The 15,457-nt window shown below is 41.9% G+C and overlaps 1 protein-coding gene across 1 annotated transcript in view; it reads left to right on the top strand.

Moving 5' to 3' along the window:
• Positions 1–11,897, top strand: part of LOC137332941 (enolase-phosphatase E1-like) — a 32,969-nt gene extending 21,072 nt beyond the window's left edge. Inside the window, exons 2-4 of the mRNA XM_067996987.1 lie at positions 5,375–5,635; positions 5,971–6,243; positions 6,605–11,897. Of these exons, the coding sequence (XP_067853088.1) occupies positions 5,375–5,635; positions 5,971–6,243; positions 6,605–7,056 (986 nt within the window). The 3' untranslated portion in view covers positions 7,057–11,897. The remainder of the gene's footprint in view (positions 1–5,374; positions 5,636–5,970; positions 6,244–6,604) is intronic.
• Positions 11,898–15,457: the final 3,560 nt, after the last annotated feature.

Genomic DNA, 15,457 nt, shown 5'->3' with positions numbered 1-15,457 from the left:
CATTGACTTCAATTTTACTAGGGCTCCTTGGTGCCACACTCGGTCAAATGCTGTCTTGATGTCAAGGGCAATCACTCTCATCTCACCTCTGGAATTCAGCTCTTTTTTCCATGTTTGGACCAAGGCTGCAATGAAGTCTAGAGTTGAGCGGTCCTGGCGGAACCCAAACTGAGGATCAGTGAGCAGGTTAGTGGTGAGTAAGTGCTGCTTGATAGCACTGTCGACGATACCTTCCATCACTTTGCTGATGATTGAGAGTGGACTGATGGGGCAGTAATTGGCCGGATTGGATTTGTCCTCTTTGTGGACAGGACATACCTGGGCAATTTTCCACTTTGTCCGGTAGATGCCAGTGTTGTAGCTGTACTGGAACTGCTTGACTAGAGGTGTGGCTGGTTCTAGAGCACAAGTCTTCAGCACTACAGCCGGGATGTTGTCAGGGCCCATAGCCTTTGCTGTATCCAGTGCACTCAGCCATTTCTTGATATCACGTGGAGTGAATCGAATTGGCTGAAGACTGGCTACTGTGTTGGTGGGGATATCGGGTAGAGGCCGAGATGGATCATCCACTCGGCACTTCTGGCTGAAGATGGTTGCAAACACTTCAGCCTTGTCTTTTGCACTCACGTGCTGGACTCCGCTATCATTGAGGATGGGGATGTTCATGGAGCCTCCTCCTCCCGTTAGTTGTTTAATTGTCCACCGCCATTCACGACTGGATGTGGCAGGACTGCAGAGCTTTGATCTGATCCGTTGGTTGTGGAATCGCTTAGCTTTGTCTATAGCATGTTGCTTCCGCTGTTTAGCATGCAGGTAGTCCTGTGTTGTAGCTTCACCAGGTTCACACCTCATTTTAAGGTATGCTGGTGCTGCTCCTGGAAATAATACTAGTCCCAGCACCTGAGGCACCCCACATAGTACTTTTACCTCCACTCCAATATAACTCCTCTAACGAGTACTTATTGTTTCCTACCCTTCACACAGTTTCTCATGCATTCTTAGGGTTTACCCTGAATCCCCAAAACTATGAGTTCATTTAATAGTCATTCATGTGGAACTTTATGAAAAGCCTCTTGGAAGTCAAGCTACATCACATAGCAGGGCCTCTTACAGTCTACTTGGATTGTCACTTCCTGAAAGAAGTTGGGGAGGTTAGTCAGACAGAATCTTCCCCATCTAAATTAATTTTGCTGCTGTTAACTAAGTTATTGATGTACAATAACCTAGTTAATTGTACATCAACTACAATGATTCTGTGAACTGATTTCATTATTTTACATAGAATGGAAGTAACATTAATTGGTCTATAGTTGACTCTGTCTGTTTAGTCACCCTTTTTGAATATGAGCATCACATTCGCCTGTTCCCAATCCATCGTGCATTGACTCTCTCATAATGATTGCCAGTGCCTCACAAATCTCCTTCGTAGTCTCTCTCAGCACTCTGAGATAAATACAATTTATTTCTAGAGATTTATTTGTTTTGATCCATTTAGCCTGTCTAGGACTTCCATCTCACTTATTGATTGAGCCACTGATTATATTTGGGACCTCTTGGAGAGAATCTGTTGCTCATGTCTTCCCTTGTGAATGCTTGAAGGAAGTAGTAAGGGAAGAAATGAGCAAAGGCCCTTTCCAAACAAAGCTTGAAGCACTAGATTGGAGAGGACTGTCCCTTCTGAACTCCAAGCAATTGGGGCTGGGATACAGACAAGTGTAGCATTTATTAATTTCATTTGATAACAAACTAGAAAAGTTTTCAGAGATTTAATTTTAAAAAAATTAATCAGCCATTCCAACTAACTACAGACGACTATCAATCATACAAACTCTTCCAGGCTGGAGGAATAGTCACATAACTTCCTATATTTGACTATGAACTCAAAGTTACACAAATATTAATAGATGCCCCTCCTGAAAATAAGAACACTTCATAAACAACAATAAAATCCCATAACAATTATAAAGTCCAATGCTGCCAATATCAATAGCTGAACCAAAATCATTGATCAAATTGTTATGTGATTTTCACACTCTTTTGCTGGACTATAACTTGGTGTTGTAAAATTGTTTACAATTGTCAACCCCAGTCCATCACCGGCATCTCCACATCATGGTTAGAATAATGGTCTTGTTATTCATACTGTTGATGGAACCTTTTCCATCAGAGACTCTAGATGAGGAGGTAGCTCACTGTTTTGCTAGTCACCAGCTACTATATTTTCTTTTGTTGAAGTCTGTTGTACCTGTTGTTTGTTTACTGTGAACTGACTTGCTAGTTCCACTTGTATTCTGAAGTATGCAACTGGGCTGTCAGGCCTCACCACAAATGATGGTTCTGGTTTTTGCAGGTGTCTCCAGTTCCTCCTAATTATCATCCTATCTTCTGTTACATTATAGGATGTGCTATCTGCTTGCTGTTGTATTTGTTCTGCCATCCAATTCCCTTTTCCCACTAGCTGAATTCTGACAACTTCTTCTTCTCTAAGCATGCTCTCTTGGGTACTTTTATTGTAAAACAAAGCTGTTTGGCTTTCCTGAAGTATAGCTTCTTTTTTACATTGAACTTTTAAATGAAAACACTTTATAAACAACAACATAAAATCCACATCAATTATAAAGTCCAACAGTTACTTCCACTTCAGTTCCACGAACAAGCTGCCACATTTCCCGCTTGCAGCTGGAAATGGAAATGAGACAAAGCCCTCAAAATGGCTTGGGCTTCTCGCCAAGGACATCTGGCCAGTGGCGCGTCTTACCACCAGCTGAGTGCATGATGTCCGGACAAAGTAAAATCACCCACATGCTGTTGGAAAGGTAGCCAGCAGGCGCATCTGGAAACATTCTCCTTTTTCTTATACAGTAAAGTTTTGCACTTCTTCCTCTGTACTTATTTCTTTCTGCTGCTTTGCTGTCGATTCACTAGCATTACATATGTCAACAGAAGCTTTCAATGTCAGTCTTGGTTCTTGTAAAAGTCTATTGCTGGCAGAATTGTTCCGTATATTCCATCTCTGATGACACTTTTCTTTAAGAGCCCAATAATTACATGTTTTAGTTAGAATGCAGAAATTCACTAAATAGATTCAATTGTTTCAATTATCAAATATATAGCTTTCATAGGTTTCAGTAATCCTTTCAATGTAAAATTATTTTTATTTGCTAAGAACAACCTTTATCAGTCTTGTCTTCATCCATTCCAAATTGAAGACAATCTACATACACAGGTAATTAACGTAGCAGTTCTGATATCTTTTGATTGCTTAGTGAGATATGATGCAATCTCATAACTTTACTCTAAATTCTCTTAGTACTTTTCCAATTACTTGCTAGGTTACATGTCATCTCCAGTTTTTCTGGGAATGGCATATTTTGAATAAGAGATTCCCAGTGCTTAACATTTTAAGTTTATGCACTAATTAACCTTTTAGCTGATACCATCACACTGAGTATGATAGAGTTAAATTTTAAAAAGTGTTTGATCAATTTAAAGTACCCACTTGAAAAGCACACAGAGCTGAAGGAAACTGGGTTTCATGGCACAAATTCAGCTTAAAAGACATGATGTAGTAGCTATTGCAGAAACCTAGCTACGAGCTGGGTGTGGATTGGAGCTAAATATTCCAGGGTATAGGATTTTTAGAAAGGATTGGGAAAGGAAGAGAAGTAGCAATATTGATAAAAAACGCAATTACAGCAGCAGAAAGAAAGGACTTCAGTAAGGGCGAACAGGAATTGGAAACAGTATGGGTGGAATCAAGGAACAGTAAAGGATGTGAGACTCTGGTGGGAGTTGTCTACAAATGTCCTGATGGTAGTGATATAGTGAGGGGATGTATAAATATGGAGATCAGTGAAACATGTAGCAACAACAATGTGGATGTAATCTAAACGTAGACTGGGAGAAGCAGAATTGCTCAAGTAGTAAAGGCAATGAATTTTAAAAATGTATTTGGGATATTTTTCTGGAACAATATGTTCTAGAACCAACAAGAGCAAGGCCATACTAGATTTAGTGATGAGTTACGAACAGAATTAGTTAACAGTCTGACTGCAAGGGAATATCTTGCGAGTAGTGACCATAATATGATTGAATTTGATGTTAGGTTTGAGGGGGAATCGAGAATCACAAACCAAAGTTCTAAATTTAAGTAAGGCAAGCTTCAAAGGAATGAAAAATGAATTGACCACAGTAAACTGGACTGAGCTATTACTGGGTAAACTTGTATATCAATAAATTGGATGAACAAATAGAGAGTTGTATATCCAAATTTGCAGATGACTCTAATTTAGGAAGCGCAGTAAGTTATGTAGATAGGAGCAGAATGTTACAAAGGGACATAGACAGATTAAATGAGAGTGCAAAACTGTGGCAGATGGAGTTCAATGTGGGGAAGTGTGAGGTCTTCCACTTTGGATCCACAAAAGACAAATCAGAATATTTTCTTAATGGAGAGAGACTAGGGATTGTGGAGGAGGAAAGGGATTTGGGTGTCCAGGTACATAAATTATTAAAAGTTAGTGTACAGGCATAAAGAGTAATTAAAAAGGCAAATGGAATGTTAGCCTTTGCCTCAAGGGGATTAGAATTAAAAAGTGAGGAAGTTATGCTTCAATTGTATTAGAGGCTTAGTCAGACCCCATCTGGAGTATTACGTTTAGTTTTGGGCACTGCACCTCAGGAAGGTTATGTTGGCCTTGGAGGAGGTAATGTGCAGATTGACCAGAATGATACCAGGGCTTAAAGGGTTAAATTATAAAGACAGGTTGCATAAACGTGATTTGTATTCCCTTAAATTTGGAAGGTTGAAGGGTGATTTAATTGAGATGTTTAAAATTATAAAAGGATTCAATCGGGTATAAACATAGAAGCTATTTACTTCGGTGGGGGAATCCAGAAAAAGGAGGCACAATCTTTTTTCAATACTCAGGTCTAGCACAGTTTTCATTAAAACATCATTAATGTTGAGTATTTTGTTCAGGGTAGGTTTCATGCATGTGGGGCATTGTCATATCTCTGGGGAAATAAGCAGTTGTGGTAAAAGCTTAGAACACCATAGCCTTTTTACCAGCAACAGTGGCACTCTCCAAGAGGGCTAAGGGCCAATCAGTCCATCATGATTGTTTATCAATACTAATATTTATGAATTTCCAGCTGAAGATTATTCTATTCAAACTCTTCAAAAAGGATACAGGTAAAGAAGGCAATTCATTTAAATATAGGAATATTTGGTTTCAAAGAAGAATTGTCCTTTAACATAAAAGTTTATTTTAGTACACTGTTCTATCAGAATGGTTTTCTTATTCTGAAATATGAATAATAAATCTATTTTTCTCATCTATAATGCAATATTTATATTTGTGTTTTACTACAGTTGAAAAAACATCACCTGATCTGACTAGAGTCACAGAAGAACAAAGCAAAGTCATTGAAACTAATAGATATACAGAGGACACAATGAGCTGCAATGACATCTCCACGTCCATAATGGACAGCTGTTTTGAGGCAAACACTGGGTCAAAAGTCATGAACGAAAATTCCCATGAGTCCACACAACAGGAACTAGATGACATGCAAGAAGTGCTAGGGGCTGAAGACAAAGTGCTCACGGTGCATTGTCATCACTCTGAAGAAGGTGAGGAAGTGAGCAGTTGAGGTAAAAGCCTAGAACAGCTGAGCCTATTACCAACAACAATGGCACTATCCAAGGGGGCTAAAGATCAATCTGTCCATTGTGCTTTTTCTCAGCAATGTTATTTTTGAACAAATATTTATGTATTTCAAATTGAAAATTATTCTTTTCAAGCTCTTCAAAAACAATGCAGGCAAAGAAGATAATTTATTTAAATATAGGAATAATTTTAAAGAATTACTCTGTAAAATAAATGATTTTTTGAGTAGACTGTTCTTTCTGAAAAATTTGCTTATTCTGAAATGTGATTAATAAGTCGATTGATCTCTATAATGCAGTTGAAGAAATATCACCTGATCTAACTAGAGTTACAGAAGAACAGAACAAAGTCATTGAAACTAAAAAGAATACAGAGGACACAACGAGCTGCAATGACATCTCCACGTCCAGTATGGGCAGCTGTTTTGAGGCAAACACTGGGTCAAAAGTCATGAACGAAAGTTCCCATGAGTCCACACAGCAATTACCCACACAAGAACTAGATGACATGCAAGAAGTGCTAGGGGCTGAAGACAAAGTGCTCATGGTGCATTGTCATCACTCTGAAGAAGGTGAGGAAGTGAGCAGTTGAGGTAAAAGCCTTGAACAGCTGAGCCTATTACCAACAATGGCACTATCCAAGAGGGCTAAAGATCAATCTGTCCATTGTGCTTTTTCTCAACAATGTTATTTTTGAACAAATATTTATGTATTTTAAATTGAAAATTATTCTTTTCAAACTCTTCGAAAGCAATGCAGGCAAAGAAGGTAATTTATTTAAATATAGGAATAATTTCAAAGAAGAATTGTCCTCTAAAATAAATGATTACTTGAGAAGACTTTTTACTGAATAGTTTGCTTATTCTGAAATGTGACTAATAAGTCGATTGATCTCCTTTATAATTCAGTATTTATTTTTATGTTTTACTACAGTTGAAGAAACATCACCTGATTTGGCTGGAGCCACAGAAGAAAAGAACAAAGTCATTGAAACTAATGAGGATACAGAAGATGCAACAGACTGCAATGACATTATCACGTCCAGCACGGAGAACTGTTCTGAGGTAAACACTGGGTCAGGAGTCATGAACAAAAATTTCCAGGAGCGACCAACCACTCTAGAACTAGATGATGTGCAAAGAATACAACGGAATGAAGACAAAGTGCTGCATCAGCAGAAAACCAACAATCAAGCAAACACAAATCAAAGCAGTTTAGGTAATACCACAGAACTGGATCAAAGTAAAAATAATGATGAAAAACAAACATTGGAGGCAGAACTACAGAAATGCATAGAAGATTTGAAAAAACTTAAAATACCCTCCACGTTCTTGAAGAAGCAAAGGCACTGGCAAAATGAATTGCTAAAGAAATATGATGTGTAAATCTGTAGGAAATAAGGTGAATATCAGAACAGATATAACACTTTATGCAATTATACTTGGCAACTTTCTCCTGACAGAGTTGACAAATGAAAAGTTGGTAATATAAATATCAGCACTGTGGAACATTAACATCTATCAGAATAGCTGACTACCTATAGAGAAATAAATAGATTACTAGATCTTCCATTAGTACCTATTATGGTTAACGCACTATCCGTCTGACCTAGACTACACTTTCCATTACATTCAAGCACATGCTGTCAACTACAGAACCTTCTGCTGTTTCTCACTGACAATCACTACTAATTAAGTGCATTAGCTCCAGTTTCATTTACTGTGGTTGTCCAGTCTACTTGACAATCATAAAATAGTGGGAATTTGACATCTTGGGCCTGATTTTAGCAGGCCTGCGGGTTTCCGGCGGGTTGGGTTTCGGGAGCGTGGTCAACACGCTCGGAGAAATCAGTGGGTTGCCCGCGCGATCGTAGCAGGCAACACACTAATAGGAATCAATTACCTGATCCTCCGGGGTCCGCGGCGCTGGCCTGCGCGTCGGGCGGGCTGCGCATGCGCAGTACGATCTGTCAGCTGGAGGCGCTCTAGTTAAAGGGGCAGTCCTCCACTGACAGATGCTGCAACCAATGGAACAAATTGCAGCATGGAGCAGCCCAGGGGGAAGGCTGCTCCCAGTTTAATGATGCCTCACCCCAGGTATCATCAGATGGGGTGAGGAGGAGGGGGAGGACACAGATCTTCCACCCGGCGGGCGGGAGGAAGTGGCCTGCCTCTGCCACCAAGAAGGCCTGGCTCGAGGTGGCAGAGGGGGTCACCTGCGCCACCAACATATGGCCCACCTGCATACAGTGCAGGAGGCGCTGCAATGACCGCAGTAGGTCAGCCACAGTGAGAACACGAAGTCTTTCCCCTACACTCCGTCTGCCACAACACTGCCCCCACCCCACATCTCCTTCGGCACCACCAACACTACTCTGTCACATCACCCTTCATACCCACTCAAACCCCATCCTCATCTTACCTCCACCTACTCACCTCGCCAGTACTCATCCTGCCACTAACACGCAACCCAATCCTCATACAATCTCATTGCTCCATCCCATATTCACCCTCTCGTGCATCTCCCTCACGGCCAGCCTCACTCAACCTGCCACCACCTGTGCTGCAGCCACAGGGCAAGCATCACATATGTGCAGTAGGCAGCGTAAGGCAAACATGTCGTGAGCATGAAGGGGGTGCACAAGGGTGTCTGAGGGTTTGTCATGGGTGTTACCTATATTGAATTTCAGAGCAACAAACAGCACACATTATATTGACACCACCACTGCTATGTCTCCACGAATCCTGTCCGCTGTGTCCAATAATGCCCGCTCCTGGGTATCACTATGAGGACCCACCACTGATGCCACCCATCGTGTTACTGCAGAGTAGGTGCAGGTGTATTTGCAGGGCTCGTCCGCGCAGACGACTGAGAGACATCGGTGGTGTAGCCGGCTGCACCCTGGAAGGATGCGGAGGAGAAGGTGTGGAGGGCAGTGGTGACTTTGACAGCGACAGGTAAGCAGTTGGTGCTGGGGCCAGCCAGGAGCAGCTCGGCATGAAAGAGGCTGCAGATCTCCACGACTACATGTCGAGCGAATCTGCGCCTCCCTGTGCACTGCTGCTCGGAGAGGTCCGGGGAGCTGCGCCTCGGTCTGTGGACCCTGTGGCGAGGGTAGTGCCCTCTGCGATGCGTCTCTCTCTGCGGTAGCCCTCCCTCTTGCTGTGCAGGTGGGCGTGCAACAACACCGTGTTGGGGGGCTCCACGTCTCTGCGGCGGACGGCGTGGACTGCGAGGCTGCTGGGGCTGGTCATGCTGTTCGTCCTCCGAGGGTGTCCACACACCACCCATCTGGCAGGTGTTGGTCTGAGGGGTTGTGCAGGGTAGGTGGGTGGTTCCTCGGACTGGGGCTGCGGTTTCGTGTCGATCTGTCCTCTGGCTTGGCGGGGGGTGGTGGGGGCGGTAGCCTCCTGCGTGGGTGAGGGCTCTCCCCCGTGGAGTGCACCTTGGCACCTGCCACAGGCTGCTGGCTGCAACACTCCTGGTTGGAGAGAGACTGTTTCCCCCAGTGTGGGAAACTCACTGCCTTGAACCTAAAATCCCACACTTCCTCTTTTGACAGCTGATTCAGCTCATTAACTGACCTCAACAAGCAAGGTAAGTACTCTCAAGTGGAACCCCGCTGGCTTTAATTGCCTGCGGGATTCCCACCAGCGGGGCTTGCGCGCGCAGCCCCGCACGTCAGCGCGGTACCCGGAAGTGGGCGGGATTTCGTCGCGATCCGGTCACGTGACCGGATATCGGGATTTTCGGGGCCCCCCCGCTGGAAACCCGCCGGAAACCCGACGCCAAAATCAAGCCCCTTATTATCACTATAAGTTCAAGCTTTCTATTCTTTGAACATATTCTGATATATAACAATACGGAGCTTGACTTTAAAATTTAATGGCAATTTCCCAGGGATGGACGGTGCACAACAGTAACAAATATATTGTGTATATCACTGCCTCCCTCCCCCCACCCCCCCAAATAAAAGCAAATAATACCAGGTAACGTATACTCAATTATACGATCATTTTACGAAATTGCCCGTTGGGTGTGCAATTTTGTAAAATATGTTTCCAAAATTGAAGCTTTTTGCTAATCAAGCCCATGATTGATCCAAATACAAGGTGTAAGTGGAAACTAATTAATTCATAAGGGTGTAGATACAGTTTTGATTAACTGTGCAGAATCCAATGATGTTTTTTTCTGTTTAAAATTAATAAATAACTGAAGTGTAGTGGAACTCAAACGACTAGTTTAATTTCTAGTGACTAGGTTTATCTGAACAGAGATTTGATTTTAGGTAGGATGAAACTGCATTAACAGCAATAGGCTGTGGTACTAGTGAAGATTGATTTTAGGGAGGAATATATAGGGAGTGCTATTTTTTGACATTTCTTTTTGTGATTTGTTAAATGTAAAGCATTACAACTGTACTATAATAAAGTGCATCTTTTAATTTAATCATTTGAAAGTAACTTGCCCTTACAGGAATAAATTAACTATCTCATGATCACTGGCAGTATGTTGAATATTCAAATTCTTTGACTCTTCAAAGGGATGTAAATAGTTTTGCTAGTTTACTGAAACCAACACAGGTGACACAACTTAATTGTTTACATTCTGCTGCCAGCCTAACACATCTTTAAGTAGAACTTGATGATCAAAGAAGTGTGGGATTCTGATCATAAAACCACAAGAACTGTTAAAGGTAAGAAAAGGCGACTTGTCCCACCAAAGGTCATTCCTGTAGTACCTTAACTGTCCTAGCCATGAAGCTTCCAACTGCATTTGCAATGTACCTAATGGAGAATTATCCAATGGGCACAATTTGGGTGAGCAAGGTCCTGCCGAACAAGAAAAGGTAAAGTGCCCCCCATAATAACAACTACCACTTCTTTAGGATGTGCCATCTTCTTTTCCCCCTGCTCCCAGATACCAATGTAGTCTATTTCTGAATTCTTGTTAGAGTGTTGGCTATTTTAACAAAGGTGAATACAGTACAAATATTGTAGTCATTGTGAACCCAAATGGTCACCTGTAATGCTGTTCTATGAAAAACATTTTTAAATTTAGCTTATCTGTTTTATTGTTCCCAGTGCATATATTTGTACTGCTTTGATCCCTTTGCAAACATCATTAGAACATCAATTTAAATGTTAGAGAATTTTTTTTACAAATGTATATGTTAGAATGGAGAAGAGAGAAATTTCCTATGACCCCATTACAAGTTCATTACTAATATCATGCAGTGTGATCAAGGAACAAGGATTTATACATTTAAAATGTAGCACAGTAAGCTACAAAAAAAATATAAAAATTGATGAGAAATCTTTTAATTTTTTTTATAATATCATGGTTGTATAAATTTGAAACAAAACTTGTAATAATCTTTAAGAGTAATCAATACACTTTTTTCAAAGCAATGTGAGAATGAAAATCAAATGTAAATACTTGTTTCAGAGAGAAACTGTAGAGTCTTTTAAAATACTGAGTAGTTCTGTACATGTAGGCATACAACCTGAAACAGTAACCCTACCCTCCTCTCCACAGATGCTGCCTGACACGCTGAGTGTTTCCAGCATTTTCTGGTTTTATTCAAGATTTTATTAACCAAGGGTTTGTTGCTGGTATTTTATAGAACAAATATATTTTTACTTGGAAACCTCGCCTGATTTTCCTTTCCACTGAAGTCAATGGAAGAAAAAAATTAGGCTGTGCGTATAATGGGCGGCCAATCTCTTTCTGCCCTTTTCATGCCCCAGCTGAAGTTGAAAATTCCACCCAATGTCAGTAACTTTAGGACAGACAGTAGTATTATGAGTTTTATAATAAGCCTGGAGTGTATCTCTTTTATTACAAAAACTTTATACAATTACTTTCTTTGATCATAAACGAACAAAACCTTTATAACAATAGTCTAGTGTCAGCATTATGTTGATCAAATTGATGTAAAACCAAATGATCAGAACTGAAATCAAGAAGGACAGTTGATAGCCACAACGGATCAGATCATTAAAGATTCCAGCGATCTTTCCCAGAACAATGCTTCAGCTTTCCAGCCATTTTCATATGGGCTAATATTCTGTATGAATAATCTATTGTAAATTAACACTGAGACAGGATGTAAGAACAGAGATTTTATGGTTAATTGTAAAATGATTAAGAATATTTGGAGGATTTGACCCATACTATAAAGCTGCTGGTTCTTACAGTCAAAGAATAAATTAAAGCAACTCTGGGTACTTTTCTCGTGTATGTTTGTTTGCAAATCCACGTACAATACAGCATTAGTATTGCGCTGTTTACAAATATATATATCTTGGCTATACTAAAAATGGTCTTCTGCTGATGTTATGGCAGGAGACTGGGAGAACATCCCGGAATTTGAGCACCCCCATTGTTTTTTTGTCATTTTCTAAGATTTCTGCAGTGGTCTCAGCATAACCTGGATAACCAACTTAATGGAAGTCATTTTATCCCTACTCATCCAGCAGTAACCGAGCAAGTGGGCTGTTAAAAACCCCACAGGTCAGTTACCCACCCTGGAGCTGCTGGGAGCTGACCTGCCACGATTTTCACTGCACGCAGTAAGGCTGCCAAAAGCCTGCAGAGTCCTTTTTACCATATGCATGTTGGGTTCCAATGACATCATTGGGATCAGACTGCAATTTTTACTAGTAAGCCTGAGAGCTAAATGTTAGTGAGTTTCCTGTCAGGCCTACCCAGCGAGGAACCAGATTGGGGCTAGCAGAAACCCCAAAAGGTAAATTTAATTTTAAAAAATGTCCTGATGGGGGCAGGAAGAGCAAGAGTGTATCCAATCCCATGGATTTACCAGATCTTCACGAACGACCTCTGGACAGCGTGAATTTGTGCCGCTTCTCACCCTGAGATGGCAGCATTTAAATGAGGCATGAGAGTTAACGTATCCCAGGCCTCATTTTTGCTGCAGAGGGTGAGTTTTGAACTGATCAAAACTCACCTATCAAAAACTGGCCCCCAGTTAAAGTCAGGGACAATGGGCTCAATTTTCAAAGCCACCTCCAACTCATCAATGTACGGTTTTCACTGGGGTGGGCAACCAACCTGCTTCCAGGAGGTGGGTCGGGCCTTAAAACCTTTCAAGGAGGCTTCGAGCCTCCATTTTTCTGGACTTCCCGATTTAAATCCCGGGAGGCAGGAATTCCCGGGCTTTCTGTTTTACGCCTCGTGAAAGGAGGAGAGAAGGCCCGAGACTAAAAGTAGGTGCCTAGAAAGGCAGAGCTTGTGGGCCCGGAGGAGCAGGAGTGCTTCCCCAGGCCCAACCTGCGCCAACTCCCCACCCTGATCGCTGACCCCCGATCCCCGGCCCCAACCCCACTCATTACCCCCCCACACACTCCGATCCTCCCACCCCCGACCCCCGATCCTCCCCCTCAACGATCGCGGACTCGCGCGATGACCCCCGATCCTGACACCCCCCCACCGTGGCTGACCCCTGATCCCTCCACCCATGACTCATGACCCCTGTGCCCATCTGTGTCAACCTGTGCCCACCCGTGCCCCCTCCATCCCTACAAACAAAGCCTTACCTGCAGACTTGCCTGAACACGTCCTCTCCCTGGCTGGTCTCCTATCCGAATGAGACCAGTCTATCACTCAGGCCGGTCAGTTAGACGGGAAACTGACAAAAAAAAATAAAAGACGTCCTTATGTCAAAATTGTAAGTACGTCCCGTACTCATGGGTTTCCCCACCTCAAGTTAACCCCGCCCTCCCCTTCCCAGCTCCATTTTAAAATTGAGCCCAATGTGTCTTCTATACTTGTGTTTCAAACATAAATGATCTTGACCATGCAATATGCTTATTTTGGTTTTTGAACATTGAGGTAATTAATGCACTTGTGTGATTTCATTATATACGGCTGTGGTTGCACCCGTAATATATAAATTTTTGACAGGGCCACCTGATTTGATGCATCTTGGAAATTAAGAATAAAGCTGGACGGTTGAAAGTCATGTCCATGCTTAGATTTGGAAAATTAAATTAGACTTTACTCAGTTTGAGCTGTTGTTAGCAGCAATAGACTGCACATTGTTGTAATCATCATTTCAATTCAAAACAAATTAGGTATGATGAAGAAAATGGGGCTAATTTTTCAGGCTCAGTTTAGACTTTTTTGCCCAGCTGGAGTAACATTAGCCAGCAGCACAGTGAACTGACTGTCCCCAATTTTATGTGGTCAGCTGATTTGAGTAATTATTGATAGCTGTCTGTTCAATGAACCAGTCGAATGGGAGAGGTTAAATATCTGGCCAAGAAGTTAAATTTAAAGCACTGAAGATAAATGGCTGCATATGAAGACAAATATTGTTTGTCTTTATAAAACTCAGAATGCATTTTAACTATGTGTCACTTTTGATAATGCTGTGGGTGGGGGGGCGGGTTGTTGGTGAGGGAAGAGAAGATGCGTCAGGGAAAAATGAAGTAAAGGAAAATTCATTGTGGAAACATGAAACAAATTCTGCGGGCAAGTGATGGAATGATACCGCACCCAACCCATTGTTGGATGGCTGGCAGAATAGATGTGCAGCTGTATGTGCGAGGAAAGGTGCCCAGCTAGGAAACCCAAGTGAGCATGTAGGTTATGCACACGTCTGTCACTGTGCATGCGCTCCTTCAATTTCCGGCACTGGAAGACTATTTTTCTGCTTGTATGACAAGATGACACATAAAGATCCTAATCCCAACCTCCCTGCTGAAGGATAGGTGACAAAGTCGCATCGCAAAAATGCTCAAATAGGTCTTTGTGGGGGTGGTGGTCAGGGGATCTACATCCTTCGGTAATGGTGGGTCTCTGCAATTTGCCTCAGGGGCAGGCAGACCGCCCTTTGATTATTCCTTTGCCATACCTCCTCATCTTCAGGCTCTCTGAGGGCACAAGGAATTACCATTCTCTCATTGTAGGTTGTTTAAACTGAGAGTAGAACACCCTTCAATGGTAGAAGATGAATAAAGAAAGAAATTAAAACATTATAAAAATGCAAAAATATAGCACAAACGAACCATGGACCAAACTACCTGCAAAAAAAATCCCCCAAAAAGCTCAAAAGAGTGATATCGTACATGAAAACTGCAAATGAATGGTCTTTATTATTATCATTACATGTTTCTTTAATTTTTTAATATTTAATTTTTTTAAGCCTAGGATACATAGCAAGATGGTACACAGGACGTCCAAGTTGGGATCAGGTACCTGGCACTGGAAGTGAAAGGTTGAGGGTTTTGGGATTTGGCACTTGCGTATTGGTGCTGGGGTTTGTCAGCACTGGAATAGGGGTCTTGCAGTTCAGCAGCACAGATGGTCTTGGGGTTTGGCAGCATTGGCATGGGGATTCTGGTGTTTGGCAAGCTTGAGGAGGGTGTTGGACTTGGGCCACTGGGAGATGGGAGTCCTGTGGTTTGGCAATACTGTGGAGTCTGGGCTTTGCCTCGTTGGGTGATTCCTGGGGTTTGTCAGCATTGGGGGGAAAGGCCAGCATGAGAAGGAGATCCAGGAGTCTGACCGATATGTATGTTTGGAAGAGACTTCACCAGAAACATTGAATTAAGCATTGTTTGATTGTTTCCTGAGAATAATATTGTTTTCCTGAAAAAAAACTGCATAAATATTAAATTGTTTGTCTCTGCTACTCTGTAATAGCTAATAAACACATGGCTTTAACTAACTAATTTATTTTTACTTGCAACCAGCAAAATTCTGTCAGCAAATTTTGCATCTCTGCAGTGCCACTACTAGCAGATGGTTGTAATTACAGTG

The sequence above is a fragment of the Heptranchias perlo genome, chromosome 15 (genome assembly GCF_035084215.1).
Source record: "Heptranchias perlo isolate sHepPer1 chromosome 15, sHepPer1.hap1, whole genome shotgun sequence".
NCBI lineage: Eukaryota > Metazoa > Chordata > Chondrichthyes > Hexanchiformes > Hexanchidae > Heptranchias > Heptranchias perlo.
This window is presented reverse-complemented; position numbering and strand designations above follow the sequence as displayed.